This window comes from Eublepharis macularius, chromosome 2, assembly GCF_028583425.1.
Source record: "Eublepharis macularius isolate TG4126 chromosome 2, MPM_Emac_v1.0, whole genome shotgun sequence".
NCBI classification, from domain to species: Eukaryota; Metazoa; Chordata; class Lepidosauria; order Squamata; family Eublepharidae; genus Eublepharis; species Eublepharis macularius.
Window position 1 is genome coordinate 69,234,055 of NC_072791.1, and position 25,334 is coordinate 69,259,388.

General features: G+C 42.2%; 1 protein-coding gene across 1 annotated transcript in view; it reads left to right on the forward strand.

Annotated features, from left to right (window-relative positions):
- CAPN3 (calpain 3) overlaps positions 1–25,334 on the forward strand; it is a 44,883-nt gene that overhangs the window by 15,655 nt on the left and 3,894 nt on the right. Inside the window, exons 7-22 of the mRNA XM_054971127.1 lie at positions 192–275; positions 599–684; positions 1,846–1,923; positions 4,708–4,868; positions 8,364–8,533; positions 8,904–8,915; positions 9,487–9,695; positions 11,255–11,291; positions 13,002–13,076; positions 14,569–14,646; positions 17,480–17,537; positions 17,812–17,876; positions 20,577–20,645; positions 22,563–22,641; positions 22,829–22,945; positions 24,706–24,764. Of these exons, the coding sequence (XP_054827102.1) occupies positions 192–275; positions 599–684; positions 1,846–1,923; positions 4,708–4,868; positions 8,364–8,533; positions 8,904–8,915; positions 9,487–9,695; positions 11,255–11,291; positions 13,002–13,076; positions 14,569–14,646; positions 17,480–17,537; positions 17,812–17,876; positions 20,577–20,645; positions 22,563–22,641; positions 22,829–22,945; positions 24,706–24,764 (1,437 nt within the window). The remainder of the gene's footprint in view (positions 1–191; positions 276–598; positions 685–1,845; positions 1,924–4,707; positions 4,869–8,363; positions 8,534–8,903; positions 8,916–9,486; positions 9,696–11,254; positions 11,292–13,001; positions 13,077–14,568; positions 14,647–17,479; positions 17,538–17,811; positions 17,877–20,576; positions 20,646–22,562; positions 22,642–22,828; positions 22,946–24,705; positions 24,765–25,334) is intronic.

The following is a 25,334-nucleotide window of genomic DNA, read 5'->3' on the forward strand; positions in this document are numbered from 1 at the left end:
TTGCAGGTCCCCCTAGTCTACTATAACCACCCATGGCAGTGTTCATAAATGCCCAATCTGAGTATATGTGGAACAGTTTTCCAGGGAGAACATAAATTAGAACAAAAGGAAATGAAAAGCAGGAGGACAAGTTACCCTTTTAAAAAAAACTAGAAGATACAGCTGCTACTGTATTTCATTGTATTTTACAGACAATCATTCCAATGCTGTTTGAGACGCGCATGGCTAATGGACTCGTCAAAGGTCATGCCTATTCAGTGACAGCAATGGAGGAGGTAAATAGGGAATCAATGATTCTGCTTATGGGAGAAGTACAGGTTAGAAATTTTATAAATAAATATAGATAAAGCCATAAATGTTGCTAAGATGCAAGAAAATGAATGAGATATTGTATTTGTACAATATACAATGAAGTAACTTCTTTATGAAAAAAGGAATGGATACTTAGTAGTATCAGTCAGGATCAGAGAAGCAGATAAAGCTCTGGTAGAGCTGGACAGAATCAAGGTTAGCATGTGTTTTGAGTTATGCTAGCATCTATAAGAGGATGCTTGCTAAGCAACTTTATTGAATTAATTATATGTTTTCCTTTTCCAAGACAACTTTTAAGGGGAAAAAGATAAACCTGGTGCGGCTAAGAAATCCTTGGGGGCAAGTAGAATGGAATGGAGCTTGGAGTGACAGGTGAGTGCAAAACAACTCATAGACTTTGGAAACAGACTTTGCACATAGACTTTGGAAACAGACTTTGCACATAGACTTTGGAAACAGCTTTCTTACATTAAGAATACATATTGGTTCTGCAGAGGTGCCCAACAAAATTTTGATCCTATTTGTGGTCCAATATAAAATGCATAAGTTAGTGTTCTTCTGAAGATATACCATGCTTTAAACTGGAAGTTATTAAAGTGTGAATGTCTTGGGACAAGTTCATGCCTGCATATTCATCAATCAGTGATGGGATTATGAAATGATGACATCCATCTATGAACTGGTCAGACTGAATTGGACACCAGAAATGGAGCTTTCATACCTCCTCCAGAATCATATGGCTCAGTGACACTAGTTCACACATTCAGCTGTGCATCATTGTGTCTGCATAATAAATGCATGTGCTAATTAGCCCTTAAGGGAAATAAGAGGAACAGAAGGCATAGCATGCTTTCTTCATTCAGTCAAAGATTTCCCTGATTACAGAATTCTCCAATTCACACCAAGGCTGAGGACAACAATTCAAAATTATTGCAATACTTCATGCAAGAAGCAGGAGGAAGTGGTTTCACCTCCTTCACCCTCCCCACTGCAACTTCCCAGCCTGTATGGCTGGTACGGTTACCCTGGAGATTAACTTTCCCAGGATTGGAAACAGTGGCTGGGAAGGAGGAGAGGAGAAGCTAGGAATGCAACCATCAGCACTTTCACTTCACTGATTATGAGATTCATCCTAATGGTTAGAGGAGCAAGAAGCATGTGTTTAACTTTGTGTGACATCCATAGGATCTAAGAGTCCTCTCTGTTCACAAGATTGTGTTTTATCTTCTCAGATTGAAGCCTGAAATAAAGTTACTATCTCTTTTTTATGGGTAACAAAAAGGCCTAAAATAGGATTACAATTTGCAGCACTTTCACTCTGCAGCCCAGTAAATTTTACATGTAGGTCTGTAGGTAGATGTTTTCTACACCTTCAGGAAAGGAAAGGGAAAAACTTAACCATTTGTTAAACTAAAGATATGTAAACCTTTAATTCATAGATCATTAATAGAAAAATATTTGGTTTAAGAAACAGCAGAAACGTAATTTGTAATCAATTTTGTACTGAAAAGATTCTTCTTAATTTTATTTCAGTTCTAATGAGTGGACCCTGATTGACAAATCGGAGAAGATACGATTGCAGCATAAAGTTGAAGAAGATGGGGAATTCTGGTAAAGATATACGGTTTTTGTCTATAGATAAAATGCTGCATTCTTTTGGAGAAATCCTGCATTTGAACTTCAGCACAAATCCATGATCCTACTGCCTAATCAATCACAGGCCAAATCCCCACGTCCTTACATTCACACCACTTTTTTGCTACTGCTGCGCTATACTTACTGCTGTTCACATGTTCTCTATTCAATTCTGTCATTCTCTTGCTATGGTTGCGCTTCAGTTCAGAATGCATGAAAAACGCTTGGAGACATTTCTTTCATGCTAGTTTCAGTATGAATGTGAATGCTTACAAGCGCTTCTCAAGAGACTGGCCCCCAAACCACACCTCCTTCAGAGTGCCCTGCCTTAAAGGAGCAAGGTTTCCCTCTGTAAAGGGATCCTTATGGCCAGGACTGTGTCCGAAGCTATCCTGCTCCCCCTTGTTTTCCCTCCCCCCCCCCATGTCAGCCACGTCTTTAAAAGGGGGAGGCTGCAGCCTGCGCGACTTGGCACCCACCTCATGCCCGCCTTGACTCCGCAGCTGCAAAACTGAATTTCTCGCTGCTTCCTCAAGTGGAGGAGTAGGAAAAGGAGGGCAAAAGCGGTGGCATTGCAGATGGGCCCCTTGGCTGAGCACTCAACTGTGCACCTGGGCCAGCAGCGGAACTTCCAGCGCTGCCCTCCCCTCCTCAGCCTGTGCCCCTCACTCTTCCCTTCTCCCTGCCGTGCCAGGGAGAAGTTGGAGGTTTAGAACCAGTTGGGAGGAGGAGGCGGCAGGAGAAGAAGGGGTGAGAAGGCAGCGTTGCCTCGACATTGATAAAGCTTGGTCTTGCTCCGCCCTATATCCCACATTTCTCACAGTAATGTGCACAAATGATAATGCCATGCAGTCACTATTTGGGCAGGAATGTGAATGACCACTGGGTAATTGCAGAATAGAAAATAACACAATCATTACGAGAGAAAAGCGAAAGGTAAGACTGTGTGGATTCAGCCACAGTTAACAAATTTCGCAAACTAATCTATGTAGTTGACCACAAACCAGTCCAAATGAATGCCATTCTCTGATAGAACAGCTCAGCTGTCCAGCAGACACTGCTCTGTCCCACCCTCTGAGAGCCAAACTACATGAGACGCCCAGCTCGTGTTCTTCAAGATTCCCTGGGTAGTATAGTCTTATATAGATGAGCCACTCCATGCGATTCTCTGCCAGTGGAAGAGCACTGGGTGGCAGGGGGGGGGGATTCTCTCTCATCTCTTGCAAAAAGCCTTTGTTTGGGTTTTCTTCCAGGAGCTCAGGGGCGGGGGCAGGGGAGTGGATGTAACAGAGGCAGGAAATCCAGGGCATCTTTTTACAAGAGAGAGAGAGAATTACCCTCCACACTGCTTTTCTTCTCGGTGGAGAATTGCAAATTCTCTTTCTCTCTTGTAAAAAGCCGAGAGAAAGGCTGCCAGGGGCAGAGAAGGAGAGAAAGCTGAAGAAGGGAACCAGATAAAGGTAAGTTAGCTGGTGAGTAGGAAGGAGAGAAGGAAACAGGAAAGGGGGAAAAGCTATAGGGGCTTTCAGGGAAGGGAAAGAGGAAATAGTAGGTGAGGGGAAAATAAGGTGCCCCTTGGAAATCTTTGTTGTATATCATCCAATTCAATAGCTTTTATATTACACTGGTTCTTGAGTCACCCCATTTCATTCCCAGGTTCATTTCTAGGTATTGATTAGATCTTACAAAGCACTTCATGACCCAGTACCCACATATTGAAAGGACCGCCTGTTCCAATATGCCACATGGTAACAGCTGTGCTCATCAGAGAAAAGTCTGCTGAAGGTGTCACCCTGCGAATAGGTACAGTCAGCAGCTGCCCAGACCTGAGCTTTCTTTGTTGTATTTCCCACCTGGTGCAATGGTTTGCCTGAGGGGGCCAGGAAGCCTCCCTCACTTCTATTATTCCAAAGAATGTGTGAAATGGAATTGTTCCAGAGGTCAGTTTTATAATGGAAATTGGGCTATAGTGAAATTGAATTGTTCAGAAATATGCTTTTACCAAGGACAAGGGCTATAGTTTGTGGTATTGTGTGCAGGGCTCATTTTGAGGGGGAATGTGCAGGAACGCAGTACCGGCAGTTCCCCAAAGAGGTCATATGTCAGGTGGCCCCGCCCACCTGACTCTTGGCTATTTTGGGCCCGTTTCAGCCTGGGTTGGGGCCAAAACGGCCTGGATCGGGCCTCTGACTGGTGGTGGATCACTCTTCCACTCAGCATCGGCCCGAGCCTGACCATTTTGGGCCCCTTTTTGGCCATTTTCAGCCCCTTTTTGCCATTTCGGCCCTGAATGGCCAGGATTGGGTCCAAAACAGCCAGGATAGGTGATGTCAGGGGGTGTGGCATATGCAAATCAGTTATGCCAATGACACACTCCCGGTGATGGCAAGGGACGTGGCATATGCTAATGGTTTATGTTAATGAGTTCCTCTAGCTCTTTTTCTACGAAATGACCCAATTGTGTTATTTCCTTTTTACTGCATTATTTTCTGATATCTGTAATCCAGTTTTTTGCATTTATTTATTTATTTTATATTATTTCTTTAAAGTACATTTCTTATGCTTTATACTGTTTTATTGTACTGTTTTCTCACTTTGTATCCCAGTCTTATTACCATATTTATTGTACTCTTCCTATTGCATTGGTAAATTTTGTAATCCACCTTAAGTCTCAGTGAGAAAGGTAGACTACAAATAAAATAAATAAATAAATAAATAAAATACATATCATAGTATCAATTCCCCACCCCATCTCTCTAGGATATCTTTTGAAGATTTTATGAGATACTTCACAAAGCTTGAGATGTGTAATCTCACACCTGATGCACTGGCAGTTGATAAACTTCACACATGGACAGTTTCAGTCACTGAAGGGCGCTGGGTGCGAGGATGCACTGCAGGTGGTTGCCGTAACCATCCAGGTAAGCAATATATGGGAGCTGCAGATTCTGCCATATTCTGCATGTCTAAACCCTGCAACATACATTTTGTTCTGGAACCATTTACTATGAACAAGTGGTAAGAATTTTGAACATCATCTAAGGGTACAAACAAATGTGACATGGGAATTCCATAATGAAATCTCCTGACTTTTTTGCTTGTCCTGAAAATCAGCTATGGGGGCCATAAATATGATCAGAGAAGCAGGAGGAGGAGAAAAAAGTTTTTTTAAACTCTTCCATGCACCATTTCCCCATGCTAAATCAATCCATGCTGAATTTTATCTTGATTTGTTTATTTATTTAACTTATTCTCTTAAAGGAGAAAAAAAGAAATACAAGTTGTATCTCTTGCTAAGGCTCTTCCCCAGTGTCACTGCTCCAGTCAGACTGAAGACATTAGGAAAGTCTATAGAATGCCTGGCTTGCTCACTGGCAAGTGCCTGTTCTGCTTTAGGCCTTCCAAGGGATCGAGACTTAGCAGCCATCTCACATCTCCTACCAGTGGCTCACTGCTCTCCCAAGCCCATTCAACTCTTGGAGAGTTTCCTTGCTTCTTTCTGGGTATCTAAGCTGCCACCAATTGATCGATCAGGATATTTCCCACTAAGGGGATCAGCTCTCCTAACACTGTGTTGCCATTTACAAGTTCCACCTAGTACCCATGTCTGCTGCTTTCACTCCAACTAGCCTTCACAGGGCAGGTTTACTGCACTTGCACAATCTTGGTAGTGTAGCAATCTGTTGATCAACCACCTCCCTTCCCCTATGCCCTTTAGTAATGTGCAAGTGGGGCTTATCATGGTTATGGAGAATAAACCTGCAATCAAAATAATAAGAAATTTGTCGAAGGCTTTCATGGCTGGAGAACGATGGTTGTTGTGGGTTTTCCGGGCTGTATTGCCGTGGTCTTGGCATTGTAGTTCCTGACGTTTCGCCAGCAGCTGTGGCTGGCATCTTCAGAGGTGTAGCACCAAAAGAGAGAGATCTCTCAGTGTCACAGCTACACCTCTGAAGATGCCAGCCACAGCTGCTGGCGAAACGTCAGGAACTACAATGCCAAGACCACGGCAATACAGCCCGGAAAACCCACAACAACCAATAAGAAATTTGTTGCACACACATTCTGCATAGCAAAAGATTGAGCAAGGTTACACAGCAAAGGTGCATAAACACCAGGCCTTTTTTTCAGCCGGAGCATGGCAGAATGGTGTGCCAGCACCTCTCCAAAATGATCACGTGCTTCAGGAAACCTGAAGTGGAAAAAAAGCCAGGGTTTAAATGCCCCTTTCAATGCTGCTGTGCAGCGGCACAGAAAGGAGAATTTAAACCCCACCAGCTCACCTCAGCTGCCTGGTGAGGAAGTCTCTGCCAAGCAGCTGAAGCCAGGGTTTAAATTCCCCTTTCTGTACCACTGCGCAGTGGCATGGAAAGGGGAGTTTAAACCCCACCGGCTTGCTTGGGCTGCCTGGTGGGGAAGTCCCCGCCATGCAGCTGAAGCTGGGGCTTAAATGCCCCTTTCCATGCTGCTGTGCAGCGGCATGGAAAGGGGCATTTAAAACCTGCTGGCTTGCTTGGGCTACCTGGCGGGGAAGTCCCCACCAAGCAGCTGAAGCCCAGGGGTTTAAAATTTAAAGAGCCCCTTGCAGCGGAGCCCTGCATGATGATGTCACTTCCCGGAAATGATGTCATCACACAGTCCCAGGAGCACGCATGGCTTTGCGCACACACACTTGTAGTGGCAAGGTAGCCACCCCCTACAGGGAGTTGCCCCAGGTGCTGGCAACCGCTACCCTGAGTTCTACCACCTGTTTCCCCAGAAAAATCCCTGATAAACACAATCCTCTGTACCTTATCTAACTTTCCTGACAGTAGTTATTCTAAGGCACGCTTCTTTTTTCTTGAGTTACAACTTTCTATCTGTCATTCATGACTCCAAGTCTTCATCCAGGCTGCCTGCCTCTTTGTTAGCTCCACATGGTAATGGTAGTCATCATAATGGAGCCCAGGTGTGAGAGATCCTTCCTCCAAGTTGCTTCCTGAAAGGCTTCCTAAAATTGAACCCCATTCCCAAGTTCAAGGAATTTATCTCCTCTGCCTGCCCAGCCCTCATGGGTCAATCGTCTTCTCATCCTGTCCTTCTGAAGAAGAGATACAGTCTATCATTTGTAGACAGATAGATACAATCTATCAAGTGTCACTTTCCTGACAGAGTGTAAGATGGCCCTTTGGTTGTTCTCTAATGGCCAGAGGTATTTGCATAACCAACTTGGGTGCTTGAACCATCAATATGAGAAATGTTTGAGACTAACTAACTTCTCTCCTGTTTCCTGTCCTTGTACTAACAGAGAAACTTCTTGGAATTAACGTGAGGGTTTTGTAGCCCCAAAACTGTCAATAGTGTGATGTAGCCTGAAATGGAGGGCAGTTCTCCACATCTGTCATGGATCTTGTATGTCACTTGTGTATGTGTACCTTAAGGTTCAAGTCAGAAAGTATGTGGAGGTGCCATAGATAAAGGCTTACTCACAAGTCCCACTATAGTCCTCCTGAATGCTCCACAGTAGATTCTACGTAGAAACTAAGTGCTTCTCCATGTAGAAATAAACAAACAGCCTGCTCACTAGCACAGCAGAAAGAACACCAAATTGGACTCTTTTTCTATGAAATTTGAATGTTTTCTGGTCAAGGGGCTGTTGTGACATGGGAGAGCTGTCAATCATGTAATCCTTTGGTAGCATGGCTAATATGACAATATGCCAAAGAAGAAAGCTGAGAGAAACTGAAGTCTTGCTGAGCAAATTGATCCCACAGTCTCCCCTTAAGCTAGAGGCTACCAAGTGCCTTACACATTTACACAAATGCAACTCAAGAGATCCAAAGTGTGATGGATAGGTTTGAAGGTTCCCTGGAGAGGCAACACAGAAGTAAATACATAAATAAATAATGGCCATTGCTCTATCAGCCTGCCCAAAGGCACCAAAACGAGCATGTCAATTGCTGTACCCTCACTGAGGCCCTGGGCCAGAGCCCTTTCTATGAAGCTGGCATGCTTCCCTAGAGCTCATGACAAGCCACAGATATGTCATCCATAATTCAATGAAAGTAGTAATGTAGCATTGACATTGTGTCTATTATTCATAAACTCAGATACATGAAAATACACCATGGCTCCTGTTAGAGGAGTTTCTGCCAATAAACTTAGGAAACTATAATGAGTAAAGGATTTCTGATGTTGTAGAACTGACACCAAGGATGCCAGGGACTATTCTGATAAAAGAGAACAGATCTCAGCAACCTAGGCCTTCCACTTTGCTTAGAGAAATATCTAGCAATGTATAAATTATTACCTTGGTCCTTTTCCTAAAATATTTCAAAATGGAAGTTGAGACAAAGAAGAATTCTCACAGAGACTGGTGGTATAGGTTTTAAATTAAATTAAAGTAATTTTATAGTTTGGGGTGGTTTTATTTGCAGACACATTTTGGACCAATCCTCAGTATCGTTTGAAACTCCTGGAAGAAGATGATGACCCAGAAGATGATGAAGTTGTGTGTAGTTTTCTAGTTGCACTGATGCAAAAAAACAGGAGGAAAGAACGCAAACTAGGAGCCAACCTTCTCACTATTGGCTTTGCCATCTATGAGGTATCACTGTTACTAAGCTTCTATGTTACTCCACCAAATTGCTTCATTCACTACTGAACTGATCAAATTCGAGACTATCATTATAAGTCCCTCATGGACAACTAATGATACTGAACAGCTGTATGTAAAAGGGGACATTGTGTGATTGCTTTAAAACATTTTACCAGGCATGAGACAGTTCAAAGCCTTTTCTTCTTAGGCATAAACACATGTATGTTGCCTAAAGCACAGAAGAAATCACAAATACTGGGTCCTGGTATAACTGCTTAATCAAGAAATGGAGTTTGTGGGTGGCAATTGTATATAAATGTGTAGTAAGACATTGTCCACCTCATATCTAATGATATTTATACCTTATTTTTTCTCTAAGGTGCCCAAAGAGGTATGAACAGAATAGAGGCCGAAGAGCTGATGCCTTGATGTAACATTTTCAGATATTTCTGCTTTGTGCTTGTCCATATCAACCATTGGAATTGTCTGTTTGAGTTTATTATCTGTGATTCAGTGCAAGTGCAAAATTTTGCCCATGCAAATAAATAGCACCTGAAGAAGGCGTTATTTGAATGGGGTCTTTACCCACGTGTGGAGCTTGTATATGAGTGTTAGCATCTTGGGTTTGTATTGCATTAAAATTGTTTATTATAATTTGGGAGTCAGTTGTGCTTTATAAGGATATTGTTTTATCTTTTTCTGCCAGCACAGACACAGCATTAAAATATTAATATACATCTATAGCGGCCCCTATATAGTAAAATTTAGTTCTAAGTATGACTCAGTAGAAGATGTTAGTCCCTCACTGCTAACATTAACTGAGTTGGAATTATACTATCTAGTGTAATAGATTTCAAAGTTGTTGAGACAATTCCAGTCACTGTTGCTATTATATGTATCTGTGCTCTTTGTTTTTTCTGCAGAAATGTAAGGCTTTGCTAGCAATCTCTTTTTGTTTACAGATGCAAGGTGACAAGAAGCACTTACAGAAAGACTTTTTCCTCTACAATGCCTCCAAAGTCAAGTGCAAGTCATATATAAACATGAGAGAAGTTGCTGAACGCTTCCGGCTGCCTCCAAACGAGTATGTCATCATCCCATCCACATATGAACCTCACCAAGAAGGGGAATTCATCCTAAGAGTCTTCTCAGAAAAAAGAAGCCATTCAGAGTAAGTACTAGATCCTCAGCTTGGATTCCACACTGAAAATTAGCATTTATATAACAGTTCTGAGGCATTCAGAGCATTTCACATCCATTATCTCAATAATCCTTATAACAATCTTACAGACTAGACGGAATGAGGAAATAGTGAACACACAAACATGTGAAGCTGCAATCAGAACTGACTACACTGATTGTCAATAGTTCTCCAGGGTCTTAGGCAGAGGTCTGTCACATTACCAACTACTTTCACCTTTTAGTTAGAGCTGTCAAGAATTGAACATGAGACCTTCTGAATGTAAAGCAGATTAGTGAATTCATGGCAGAGGTGAGATCTGAATTAAGGACTCACTAGCTCAACAACTTCAGGCATTGTGCTAAACCGCCACTTAGCCTGCAGTGGTCTTTTAATATCCCCTGCCTAAAATGCAGCCCACCTTCTAATATATCTGGACACATTTGTAAGAGATAATATTTACACTATAGCAGCCCAAATGGCCCATACTAACTCAATCTCATCAGAGCTTGGAAACTAAGCAGGGTTGGCTATGGTCAGTACTTGAATGGGAGACCACCAAGGAAGACTCAGGTTGTTATGTGGAGAAAGACAATGGCAAACTGCCGCTGCTCATCTCTTGCTTTGAAAACCTCATGAGGTGAACTTTCACATGGTTGATGGCACTTTACTGCTGCTTTATTGCTGCCATTAAATGTATTTTCAGTTATACATGTTTTAACAAGATTTAATATCAATTATTAGACAATCAAAGCATAGAACTGACTAAATTATTGATGTTACTTCTTTACATTACTTCATACTAGACATGGGCATGAACTGGGAAAATGGCGGTTTGTTGGGTTCGTGGTTTGTTGTGTTTCACGAACCACGAACCAGCATGAAATTGCCCGGTTCACGAACTGGTTCATTTGGTTCATGCAAATGTCACTTCCGAGGCAGCAGAAGGTCTGCAGAAAGCCCCTCCCCTCCTTTCCCCGTTGCCTAGGAAACTGATTGATTGGCACCAGGTTGTCTGCAGTGACAAACCAAAAAATGAATCAAACGAACCAGGCTAAAAATCATAGCGGTTCGTCGTGGGTCATCAGAAATGCCCGCTGACGAACCACCGGTGAATCATGAACCAAATAACGGCCCGGTTTGTGATGAACTTTGGTTTATATTTCAGTTCATGCCCATCTCTACTTTATACCTAGTGTTTACTTGTACAGTTCTTCCAGTTTACACAAAACTTTCAACACGCTTGGGGTTCTTTTCACTTTGCTTTATGGCCAGTTTAGACATTAGAGATTCTGGCCATTTAGCAAAGACAACCTCCCAATGTCTGCTGTATGACCATCATGGTCACTGACAGGTTTTTTTTAGATATTTAATTCTGATGAGACTGTAAATAGATGCTAGAACACAAATGGAGGATGTTTAGAACCAGCAGGGGCTTCTCCTTTGAATTGTGTTATCATGCTGTGCTAAGGCAAAGAGAAATGGACATGATCCCTTATTTTTTCCCCTCTTGTCTCCTATCCATTTCTGCCATCCCACCAATCCTGTAGAGAAGTTGAAAACAAGATTGAAGCAGGACACTTTTCTGTGAGTACCTCCTATACTCAGTTTATTATAGGCCCTTTGTTTTGTTATTATTACTTTTTTTAATGTATAGGCTTGAAACATTTCAAGCTGTCCTTTTTTAAAAACAATGGAAGAGTGCTCCAGGATGCAAGTAGTTTCAGAAAAAATATGTCACTTTATAAAACTTAAAAAGTCCAAATATGAACAGTGATAAAACCTGAATGTCTATTCTTTGGAAATTTCTTAAGATTTTGTTGCTAGATTACAGTGATTGATGAGAATTGGAATATTTTGCTGAAAATTTCTAATTTTTTTAGAAATTCAGCCCTACTCTGTTTCTCCACTAATATTAGCCACCTATGTTTTCCATACACATTATTTCCCCCAAATACAATGCTATTGTGAAGTGTGGTTTTTTTCCTTGCTTCCTCACAGCATTGTGGTGCATTTGTGTATCTTCTGGGTTTCCCCCAATTTTTATCTGATCTTTTCCAAACCTGCTTTACTGAGAAGTTTTGGGAAAGATCACAGCAAATTTTGGATGGCTATCATGTGGAATCATCCCACAGATCTCACCAACATAGTGGCCATTTTTGCTGTACCTGTCCCCATGGTGTGGAAGAAGGGCAAGCCCACGGGGAATACAATAGAACAATGCTTCACAAATTATTCAATTTTTAAAGTGCCAGTGCTGTATGATTTAAACATTCATACATATTTGTGCTGTTCTTACAGGAACAAGAGTAAATCCCATATACAAAAAGTGCATTCAAGGTTAATATACAGAAAGTGCATTCAAGGTTATTGCAACATGTCCGGGTGTAATAGAGTTTGTATGAATATAAATCCTTGCATTAGACTCTTTCCTTCTTTCTGGTGTCCTTTTCTTACACAGAGCAAACGCAGAGGTGGGAGAGATGTAAAAATCCTCCTCAGGCCCAATCTGGGGCCGGCTTAGAAACCACAGATTTCGTGTCCTCTTCTACGGGAGCACTGCCTTTGGTTCCATGTGGTTGAAGATTCTCATATTACAACAACCGGATAGGGCAGCCGTCTATTCCAAGGCGCCCTTCTTCCACACCAGTTTGTTACGGGGTTTGCCATCCCTCCCCTTCTCATTTGTACCTGTCCCCATGGCAGCCATTTACTCCTGCCATAACAGGCTTTCTTAAAAAAAATAATCAGCAATTGAATATTGCTATATTGTCACAACATTACAAAAATAGGGGTATCAGGTTCTCTGAATTCCCAGCTTCCATTTTTCAAAAAGTTTAACCTTTTTGTTGCAAAGATATGCATTTTCCCTTGTATCTCCACAACAAAAGAGGCTAGGGGCTTTTAAAAGGGAATTTTAGGGAGATACGTATTTCCCCTTGTATCTCCATAATAAAAGGGGCTGGGGACTTTTTGGGAATTCAGAAAATCAAATACAAAGATTGTTATAACATTATGATGATGAGATATTAAATTGCCAATTTACACAAAAACTGGGACAGTCCTAGGGGTGTGGGTCGTTGTCTGCTGGTTGAGACTGGGGTGAGGAAACTATGGGGAAACCTGCCATATGGAAGCCCTATTGCTACTGCAGTGCATTAGCAGCATTAGTATGTGAGGTGGCACCTGTCTGAAAAGCAGGAGAGCTTGTACGAGACATTTTCAGACGCTCTGTCCTGTTGGTAAACTGCACTCACGGATTCCCACCCTCTTTTCTCCCACTTCTCCTCTCTCTAGCCAATCATCTTTGTCTCAGACAGAGCAAACAAAAATAAGGATCTGAAAGGTGGTGAAGGGCCTAAAAAGGAAAAGGCAAGCAGAGATAAGAAAAAGAAATATGATAGTGTTTCTATATCAGTCGGCATGAAAACTTGAGTGTGTTTTAACTAGCATGTTGAAGTAGTGAGTATCTTCTATCCCTGCACATAGTGAGCTTGCATCCTTTGCCATAATGCTTTGAAAATGAGTTCCATAGAAGAAACATTTATATCAAAATTCCAACGGGAGATAGTAGAAACCTGATCTCCAGTTCACTGGGCTTTCTTTTTTTCTTTTTCTTTTTAAAAATGTTGTTCTAACCTAAGCTGCATCCACACAGTTTTTTCTCCATCTTAATTTCCAAACTGCAGTGGGTTTTTCTTGCGCAACCATACAATGTTGTCCTCTAAGCATTCAGTTTTCTTGGTACACATCCTTAGGACATTGTTTTTCAAACCCAGGATGGTACTAACGTTTTTGAAAGAATGCAGTCCATGTGCATTAGCTGGACAGAAAGGTGTGCATTTTAGGAGGTCCTGCACCCAACTAAACAATTTTCCTTAGAACATAAGAACATAAGCAAAGCCATGTTGGATCAGGCCAGTGGCCCATCCAGTCCAACATTCTGTCACACACAGTGGCTAGAAATCCAGTGCCATCTAAAGGACTGTCAGTGAGGCCAGGACACCAGAAGGGATTGAAAACAAATCAGCCGGTATCATAATGCCTCTGTATAAATCGATGGTGAGGCCTCATTTGGAGTACTGTCCTTGTCCTATGGCTACCATTTCCCCCAATACCACTGGAGGGCTTTTCCCAGTTTTTTTTTTAATCGATAATTGCCATTGTAATGATCTATTGCCATCATTTACTAGTTCCTCAGAATTCTCACCTTTCATTTAAATAAAAGCCAGTTTAGCCCTTTTCAATAAAGGGCTGGGTACTCTTTTAAATCTGAAAGCTGGGAATCCAGTGGAACTAGCAGTTCATGGCAACAGATTGTTATTATAACACTATTGCGCAATAGCAGAATAGCAATTACCAATTTCTTTAAAAGCCCTGGATGGTGCAGTAGGAGAAACATACATGGCAAATGGCAGCTGATGGAGGAAAGTGTACACAAAACTCTTGTGTGGACATATTAGTACTAGTGTGAATGTTTCTACAGTCACAGTTGCCATGTCAGGGAACCAGAGAATCCTCCCTGTTTGGATGCAGTGTCATCTTCTACATGCATGGAATTCTTATCGTTGCATGGGAACGGGCTGTGAGTGGCAGAAGGGTACAGTTCTTTTAAATCATTCTATAATGATGCTATTACGTAGGTCCATCTGCCTACCTATTATATAAACAGGCCGGTTAGACTCTTCTCTCCTTGTTAGACAAATATGAGTATTCGCTCATAGAATTAAACAAAACAAGTTTAAGCAGGACAGCCTGTGACAAGATGACAATGGAAGACAGAAGAGCGTTTTCTCTTTTCTGGATACCCATAAGTAAATACATCAACCTCTGTTATTTCAGTCCATCTTTTTTGCTTTTGCAGCCCACTGCCACACATTCCACTAAGGACAGCGAGGAAGACAGACAGTTCCAAAATATTTTTCGGCAGATTGCTGGGGATGTGAGTATGTCACTGTTTCTCTTTCTTGTCAGCAGTTAAATGCATTCCTTCTGTAAGGCCCAAAGCCAAGCTAGTCACAAGATGTCTGAAAGCTGGTTTTGAAGTCTTAACTTGTCAGTGTTAAGAAGAATCTTAAGTTCAGCAGTGTTATTTAAATTAAAATAATGTATTAGTGAGGAAGCCAAATATAATGGCACATACTGACATGTAACTAACAGTTAGTGCTAGAGTTGCCAACTCTAGGTGGGGAGACTCCTGGAGATTTGGGTTGGAGCCTGGGGAGGGCAGAATTTGAGGAGGAGGAGAGGGCCCTCAGCATTAATGTGATGCCATAGAGGCCACCCTTGAAGATGGCTATTTTTTCCAGGAGAACTGATTTCTGTAGTCTAGAGATCAATTGCAATTCTGGCAGATCTCCAGGCCCCACCTGGGGGTTAGCAGCCCTAGTCAGTGCCCAGAGGTCACATGGAATTTTCCCACATTCCTTTTCATTCCAGCAGTCATTCCTGGAGTCACAGGATACATACAGATAAATAACTGGGTCAGTGGGCTGGAGTAAGGAGGGACGACAGGATAAAATTAACCCCTGTCCTCAGTGGAGCTGTGCTTGCAGAAGAAAGAGGCAGGAGGAACAATTCCCTCCCCTTACTCCAGGCCCCCAGCCCATGGATCTATTCCTCCATGGGAGTCTTGCAACCCTGAGAAAGATCTTTCTGGGTGTCAAAAGGCTGCAAGAGCAGAAAGAAACACAGAAAAACTCCATGCACAGAATGATTCGATACAGGCTGATGCTTTTTGTTTCTAGTAAATGTCTCAAATCTGCTCAGGCTATTGAGCTATTGATCCATCTAATTAGCTTCCCTGCTGGTCTCCTGCCGGGGAGGGGGAGCATATGGTCCATCTGCCCCCCTATGCCTAAGGAGTTAGAATTTCACCAATCCACACCTCCACCCTTTTCTTACCTTGTGTATGGTGGGCAGGGAAAGGGGGAAGGGTGCCCCATCTGGAATGCTGATATCCATGTTTGCATTGAGATGTTATTTTATTGGTTTTATTTATTGTTTATGATTGTAACCCGCCCTGAGCCTGCTTGCAGGGAGGGCAAGCTAAAAATCTAATCAATCAATCTTAAACCTTTAAAAATAAGTTTCTTGAATATGTCCTTCATAATTAAGTGTTGATTTCAGCTTTTTTGAAATAACAGAATTAGGTTTATTAGATTAATAAGCATACAGTGACCTACTCTACAACCTTCAGGAAACCCTGAAGGCGTTGACTTTGATGATGATGATGATTCCACCGTTCTCACTGAGATCTAAGGCAGATTACAACAGTGCAGGTGAAAATACAATATAATCAACAGCTAAGATATTCATGGAGCAAAGTACAATAATGAACAACAGGATATTCAGGGAAACAGATACAATAGGGAGTGGTAGCAGAAAATTTTTAAACAAACATAAAACCAAGCATAGAAATGAAAAGTATCTGAAAATAAGCATAACTAATTTTCATTGCATGTTTAGCAGCATGGAAACTTACTAGTAGCCACATATCTGCATCAGAAGACAGTACCAAATAGCATAGCCTTTAGTCCCTGTTCTTACCAAGGCATCTCTCTGAGCTATTTCTTACGACAGTCCTGTAATCTGGGTAGCAAGCCCTCATAAATAATTCAGTTTTACATAGTTCGTGGAAAGTCAGGCAAGCAGGTGCTTTACTGATCATCTCAGGCAGGCATTCCATAAGGTGGGGGCTACCACAGAGAAAGCGTGTGTGTGGGCAGCTGTTGAGTTTGTCGAACTGCAAGGTGATATCTGCAAAAGGCCTTGACCAGATGAGTGAAGCTGCCTTGGCGGAGCATAAGAGAAGAGGAAGCCATGCAGATATGAGGAGCCAAGGCCATGAAGGGCTTTGAATGGGATAGTGATGATCTTGAACTGAGCCCAGTAACTGATGGGAAGCCAGCCAATGGAGTGACTGCAGAATGGGAGTGCTGTGCATGCTCCATCTAGCTCCTGAGAGTAAACAAGCTGCAGCATTCTTCTCCAACTGAAGTCTCCAAGTTAACTTTGTAGACTGTATTACAGTAGTCTATTCTTGATATTACTGTGCCATGAATCCAGACGGCCAGACTGGCCATCTTCCAGGCTGCTCTGAGTTGTGACAAGGCCTTTTTGTGACTGCGTTTACTTGCTTCTCTAGCAACAGTGTTGGTCTAGTATAACCCCATGGCTCTTAACAGAGTCAGCCAAGGTCATCTGAACCCAATCAAAGGTTGGAAGCACAATGTCCTTCAAGATCTCTGCTTTTCCAGCTAGCATTACTTCCATCTTGTGTGGCTTCATTATGCACTGTGCACATGATTCTCTGCAAGCCACATGGAATGCACAACCAACTCTGATTTAAAAACTTTTAAAATGACCACAGAATGAAATGTGTAGTTCTACCCTATGTAAGGTCCTTTCGGAGTACTGCTTCCAGGCACTAATTTTGCTCTAAGATGCCAAACAGAATGTAAGGGAGCTTCCTGTGGAGACAAGCCTCCTGCACTAGATAAAGGATTTCAAGGCCAATATTATTCTAGTGATAAAGATGGACTATAAATAGCATAAGTAAGAAGAATATCATGGGGCCCTACACTAGCCTGAAATCACATGCCACACTGTGCTGCCTGCCACAAGAACACATAGACACAGTAGAAACCTACATTTAAATCTAAACACATTTTCACTCTCACAAACACATTCTTGTTTCAAATAGAAATTAAACACATTTTTGCAACCTTGAGAGAAGTTACCATTTTGTCACCTGCTCTTCTTTTTCCTCACAGGACATGGAGATTAGTGCTGATGAACTGAGAAATGTCCTCAACAATGTCCTGAAAAAACGTAAGCTTTGCTCCACTGTTTGCCCTACAATTCAACCTCTGAGACCCAAATTACATGTTATAGGGGAGGTCTTTCATTGGGGCTGTGATCCACAGAAGGGGCATGGTTAACCCCACCCTGTCCTCTGATAGCCAGCTTCATGGGTTCAATATGTTCAGGGTAATGCTGTTTCAGAATATGTTAGGTGAGGAAAGATACTGTTTACTGACATCATTTCAAATGCAATATAAATAATTTATGCTTTATGGTCTTTAATTGGAATTACTTCTTTTAGACAAGGACCTGAAGACAGAAGGGTTTGCACAGGAGTCCTGCCGCAGCATGATTGCCTTAATGGATGTATCCTTTTCAAATCACTTGCAACAGTTTGACATCACAGTCAGGAGAGTACTGGGAAGTTAAAATGGCCCTGGAGCAGGCCAAGATAAGCTGTCCTGCAGCACTGTAAGCCAGCGTTGCAAGGGGCACTTGGGGCCAAAATACAAAATATAGTTAATATGTGCCAGGTCATGTGCGCGCAACCTGACTTGGAGTCAGATGTATACTGGGAGAACTCACATTAAACACTGCTTGTTTGCTCACTGTTGCAAGGAGCTTTTGGTTTCTCTCCCATTCCACTTTTGCCAGGGACTTTTTATCCCTTTTCTCTGTCTCCATGTGAACTGGGTGTGTAAAGCCAGAAAAAAGGGGCAAAAAGCCCCATCCCAACCTTTCCACTGTCAAAAGCAAGTTGGGAGAGAAACTGGAAACTCCTCCCCCCCCTCGCCCCCGCCCTTGCAGTACTTCCTCACAGTGCTAAATGCTAAGCACTGTTTAAGGAGAATTCCCCTCATGTACATCTGACTATGAGTCAGATTGTGCACTTCTGACTCAGCCTATGGGGTGTATATTGTTTTTGGCTCTCAGTTCAGCAGTCCCAACAACAGGCATTAGCTCACCAATTGCTTCCTCACACAAACTGGTGGCAGTGCAGGAGAGACAACTGGTGATTACTGCTGAAAGGCTTCGGCCAAGTAGCTCTGGGGTGTTAGCAGAGTTACTGGGATTTGAATCTGCTTGGGGCTGTAGGGGTGAAGGTGGGGGTGGGGGCTGGGGTTTGGGCAGTTTAAAGGGCCCTGCCGCTTGCAAGCAGCAGGTCCCTTTAAACTATCAGCTGGCAGGCAGCAGGGGGGGATTCCCCCCCTCGCCACCTGCCAGCTGATAGTTTAAAGGGACCTGCCGCTTGCAAGGCAGGAAAGGGCCCTTTAAACTGTCAAATGCTCCTTTCCGTGCCGCTGCTAAGCGGCTAGAAAGGGGCATTTAAACCCCACGAACCACTAACTGATTCGTAACTGGCCTCAGTTCCGTGCCAGTTCGTGGTTCTTGGTTCGTGAAAAGCCACGAACCACAAACCTCATGGTTCGTTCTTTTTTGGGGGGGTTCGTGCCCATGTCTAACTATGAGAGAGTCAGAGAGAGAGAGAGAGAGATCAAGGATGTGTCCATCCTTCCTTTCTTCTGTCCTAGAACTATCCCTTTGAAGCATAGATTGTTTTCTCAGATATTTGCTTCCTTCTTGCACTACCCTTTCCTTTCTTTGTCCTTCTCCATCTTGCCACCATGGGTGCAGGACATGCCATGCTGCATCTCTCAGCATCCTAGACCAGATAGCTTTCTTTACTCTTTCCTGTCCTCAGTGGACTTCCTGAAATAAAAGGACTCATATTTCTTTTCTAAAACTTAAACTAGGCTTCGGCTGTGAGTTTGTTCCTCTCCGTGCATATATTCTGCAACTGAAGCACACGCACATGCTTCACTGCATTTACTCTGCTACTCTGCTAACAGCTCTTTTGTTCTAGGGAATTCCCCATGTCTCTATGGCCTTTACCACAGAGATTAGGGGAAATTCCTAGTGTGTCACCCTGAAATGACATCACCATTCTCCCAAAGCACTGCCCTCAAAATCTCAGAGCATTTTTATTTATTTATTTAATTCAATTTATATTCTGCCCTCTCCACATCAGCAGGCTCAGGGGGGATTACAATCAGTATAGTAATTTAAATTACATATAGCTTTAAAACCAATAAAATCACATAAATATTTAATAACATACAGCAGACATTGCTGGCAACTCCTGGCATTAGGTATCAGTAAGATATAACAGCGGTTAGGAACCCTGGTTCACTGGTAAGCTCGCTGCTGCAACCTGTGCACCTTCCCTGCTGCCCACCCATATGCCCCTTCCCTATCACCCACCTCTGCATCCATCACCAGCTTGCTGTCTGCACGCCCTTCCCAGAATGGCACTGGGCAGTGTGGGCAGCCAGCAGTATTACTCACATCCATGCGCTAGGGGGGGAAATAGTGCAAGCATCCATGCAAAGGGGAGGAGGCTGAACAAGGAAGCTTATACAGTTCAAAAGTTGAGCATGAGTTAAAAGGCTGAGAAGCAGGGCTAGAGAGTAACAAAAAATTAAGGTTTTATTTATTCAGGTTGAGAAATAGGTTTGCCAGCCTCCAGATAATGGATGGAGATCTCCCCAAATTACTACTGATCTCCAGGCTAAAGAGATCAGTTCCCCTGGAGAAAATGGCTGCTTTGTAGGGTGGACTCTATGGGCTTATACCCCACTAAATGCCCTCCCCAATCCCTGACCTCCCCAGGCTCCACTTCCAAAACCTCCAGGAATTTCCCAACCCAGAGCTGGCACTCATAAGCAAGCCCTTGGATTAGTTTGGAGTGGAGAAAAGACTTGAGGCAGGGTGGAGGGCATGCCCAGGAAGGGCTTTCATGGCAGGAAGCGCTCAAAATAAGGAAAGCAGAAAGAGGAGGAGGTTAGAGGAGCTCGTGTTCCTTAACCAAAAGTCCTTTTGGCAAAAATGGAGGCAGAATAGTTATACAAGATGAAGAGCAGAGGATGAATAATAGTATGTTGTCTAGTGTCTCAGTAAATTAATAATTAAGCAGGTATAACATACATATTCTCTCTCTGGAAATTGAATGTTGGCTTTATTTATATTGTTTGATGAATTGTTTTGACTTAAATACTAATATCACAGACAGATGGTTCTGGGAAGATAAATCTTGATGAGTTTAGACACCTTTGGGACAAGATTAAAAGCTGGCAGGTATTCTGGAATTTTTTCAAGTTCTTTCCTTTAGAGACAGCATTTTATTATGGGGAATTGCCACAGCATGATATAGTAAAGTCAAAAGAGTAGTTAAAGTGCAGATTACACACATTCTAAATACTGATAGGTAGCAAATGGAGTGACTGCAGAATGGGAATAATATTCATGTTCCCCCTAGCTCCTGATAATAACTGAGCTGCAGCATTCTGCACCAACTGGAGTCTCTGAGACTTATGTACAGAGCATTAAAGTAGTCAAGTCTTGATGTTACCATGGCATGGATCCAAGTGGCCAGATCAGCCTTGTAGAAGTACCCAGCTATCTTCCAGGACTGACTTTGTAGAAAGCATTTTTTGCAGTTGCCTTAGCTTGCTTTTCCAGTAGCAGCACTGAATCCGGTATAACTCCTAGGCTCTTGAGTCTGCAAGGGTCAGGTGAACTCCATCTAAAGTGGGGAATGCAATGTCCTTCAAGATCTCTCTCTTCCCAACAAGCATCACTTGGGTCTTCTCTGGGATCAGTTTCAGTTTGTTTACTTTCAGCCATTTGACCACAGCTGTCAGGCAGTGATCCAAGATCTCTACTGCATTGTGTGGTGATTTGGATTGTGAGATGTAGAGCTGGGTGTAATCTGCTGATTGCTAGCATCCAATTCCATAGCTATGAATGCTTCCCCAAGTTCTATTTTGCTTTCATTTTGTTGAATTAAAACCAGTACTGTTGGACCATAAAAGCAACTTAGGTACTGTATGTTTCTGAAAGAGTATGGCCAAATCCACACTTCCCTACCTTCCGCTTTTCATACGCAATAATTGTGTGGGATTCTATCCCACAATGTCCCAGTCTGTGTTCACATCCCCTCTTTTACTGCGCCAGCATCGTGCCATACTCCGTTCACATCTCTGGGAGAATTGCGCGATATGGGGCGGGTTTAGGTCCGCCATCGCCGATGATGACATCACGTAGCCTTTTAAAAAAAATTTAATGCTAGATTTTCGCTAGCTATCGATTTTCTGCTCAATTGCAATGGCAGGGCCACTCCCCCATTGATGCCTGTGATTGGTTAATGTTACCACTCAGCTATAATTATAGGATAGCGATTTTTCAATTGCAATGGTCGGGCCACACCCCTATTGATGCCTGTGATTGGTTAATGTTACCGCTCAGCTATAATTATTGGATAGTGATTTTTCACGATACCGATAATTTTAATTTTTTTAAATAAAAAACCCCCGGAAAGAGTCAGCCTTTGCAGGCACAGTCCACTTATCAGAAATTACCTAGGCTCTCCTTTGGCAGTGAAACATTATTTACTGTAAAAAAAAATGGCACCCCCCCCACCCTGATGCCTCCACGGACTTCTTACAACACCACTTCCCAAACCGCTTGTGGGTGATCTTCATGAATGGGATTGCGCAATAGCACTAGGAATGCCCCCCCTTTTAAAAAAAATAAACAGGATGGGCGTGTGGGCATGCCTTGGACAGAGTTGGGACCATAAGAATTGCTTGGCAAAGAGGGATGGTGTTCCAGAAAGGCAAGAAACAAGGAAGTGGGGGTGGTTAAGAGGGGGCGGTCTCTTTGGGAACCGCTTCTATTTGTTCACATCCATGGTGAGAACTGCGCAAGAGAAGCGTTTGAAAGCGTGACAACCTTGTCTGAGGCGCAGCGCAACAGATACGATAGAATGGTGGGATTGAGGTAAGAGTACGTGAACAGCCCTCTGAGAAGCGCATAAATGGTGGGAAAATAGCGGCAAACTTGAGCCGTGTAGATTTGGCCTATATTAGGTTTTCTTTGCTTTCTGTGGTGATAGGGGCTTCAGCTCCACAGAATATCACTGAGTTTCCACTGTTTTTTGTGGAAGAGTTTCAAAACTAAAATGTCACCATCATTATGACTTTTCTTTTCCAGAGAATTTTCAAACTTTATGACACAGATCATTCAGGAACCATTAACAGCTACGAGATGCGCAATGCTGTCAAAGATGCAGGTATCACAGAGTATTCATTGCCCTGATTTCTTTGGGAAAGATGTTTGCCAACCTATTTCCCTTGTTTCATCTTTTATAGGTATCCTTTATAAAGCATAATATCTAAATAATATTTTCCTCCCTCCCTTCTGCCCCCACCCTGCCCAAGTCATCCTGGGTGTTCCATGTTGCATGTTTTCCTTTTCAGGGTTTCAACTGAATACCCAGCTTTATGACATCATTACTATGCGCTATGCTGACAGAAATATGAACATTGACTTTGACAGTTTTATCTGTTGCTTTGTGCGACTAGAGGGAATGTTCCGTAAGTCTGTATATTGCATTTATTTAAAATATGTATATCATACCATTCCACCCAGATGGCATCAAAACCAGGCAAAATCACATAAAATAAGAAAACCAATACATTATCAATTAATATATAAAAAAATACAGAAAATCAATTAAAAAGCATACAAAAATCAATACAAAATACAAACAGAATCTCTCAACCATTTATTCTTCCTTCAGAGGCACACCTGAAAGCAAACTTGTTCTGACTGACTGACTGGGTGGTACTAGCACCTTTTGAGAGGGCTCTCCCAAATCCTCATGGGAGAACTGGTAGAAATCAGTACAACCTTATATATAAATACCAGCACCTTTTAAAAAACAAACAGCCAGCCAGCCAGCCCTGGCAGGGCTACTACCACTTGTTCTGCTTCCTCCCCTCTAGCTGGGAAGCTGCCTGGAGGGGGAACTGTCTTCCAAAGACAGGATTTTTACAATCTGTTCTGGTCTTCCCCTATTTGATGGGTTGTTGTTGTTCTCATATTGTAAGTTGCTTTGAGTTCACATTGAGAGGAGAAAAGCAGGATAAAAGTACCTAGATAAATAAATTCTTCAAAGTACTGAAGAAAATGTATAGGAATGTTTATGGTGTGTTGTTTTGGGTACTGGAGAAGGATTAGTTGAGAGATTACTGAAACAAGGGGGGCAGCTCAATTGCTTCAGATTTAAATTGGATTTTTGTGGGCCACTACAGGTTTTTGATACCAATTAAAATCAAACCAACTTGGATCTGCTAGGGCTAATTTTATAACATAGGGAGAAAAACCCAGGCTCTAAGCATTCTTCTTCCTGAAAATTATAATACTGAAACAAAATGATCACAGTATCTTAGGTCCTGCTATCAGTTACATGCATGTTTTATTTTAAATAACATTACCTGATTATTTTTATCTAATCAGATACCTGCATATTACTCAACTATTGGCTGATACTAAGCTAAAGGTCATAAAACTGCCCAATCTAGCAGCCATACTGAGTAGATTTTGGTCAATTTTATGATTGATGATTATCAATCATAAAATTTTTACCTAAGTGATATTGCTACCTATCCCAAGGTGAACAGGTCCAGGAACTGAAAAGTAGAAACCTTTTCTCTGTAAATTTGACTCCTTCACTTTTCTGACTAAACTGAAATGTTTTGAGCTATTGTGCCCAAAATGAGACTCAGTCTCTACTTCACCAGATAATTTTAGAGTATATTTAGCATCTATTACTTCAGATGTATGATCTATTAATAATCTATTATGTCTGCATAGCTAAATATGGGAACTCTCCCAAACATACCTTTCACATGATGGAAATTGGCACCACTGAGATCTGTGGCTTTGATCCTATGAATTGTAAGCAGTGTTACATATGTGGTAGCTTTCTCCCTACCCGCTGCAGTTATTTCTACCTAGATATTGTGCCTCATGGGGGGGGGGGGGTCAAAGCAGAGGGCTGCCATGAGAGGGAGTGACTCGGCAAAAATTGCCTTGTCCCCTCTTCCAACGTTGAAGTGCTTATTGCACACATGAAGGGGCTTAGGAGGATCCTCCAAATCCATGAGTTTCTGGCTTACACATTGCATTGCTCAGATAAGTAGTTAACCCCCATAATCCACCATCAGCTTCCAGAAATGTTGACAGTTTTGATGGCTCACAGTACTTGGGTCTGTGTTTGGCTTACTATTCAGAGTGATCTATATTTTACATAGAGTAGTTCTCCATATGCTATTTTTCTTCTGTTCTGTAGGTGCATTTCATGCATTTGATAAAGATGGAGATGGTATTATTAAACTGAATGTCTTAGAGGTAAATACTTTTCTTTGATATGTTTCATCAGGGAACTATGTTCAGATGTTTCTTTTCTTAAAACACTGAGAAATTGGTAGGAAGCAAGTCCCCAAATTAAATCTGTTTTGGGACCACTTTTCATGTTGTAGTTTCCCTTAACAACAAAATATTAATCATAGATAACTGTACTGTAGGGAAACAATGGAAATGTTGACTCACCCAAACCACTGCCCACTTGGCAGTAGAGCGTCTTGTGTTGGAGCCAGTGGAAAATCTGTACTAGAATTCCCTGGCTCTTTTCTACCACTACAGCCTCAAATTCTCCCCTTAAATGATATTTAAGGGGAAATAACCTCCCAGAACAGCATGAGAGGAGATTTTGAGTTCTGCAGTAGAAGTGGCAAATAGGCAAAAGTCACCTTTCCCCATATCCTAGCCTAAATTTTACTTAATATGGTTTCTGTTATTTAGGGATAGTGTCATAACGGTTCAATAAAGGATTACAGTAATACTGATTTCAGCAGTAAGCTGATACTTGAAAATACTGGAATGCATTCTATTATCAGACACCTATACCAAACTTTTTCT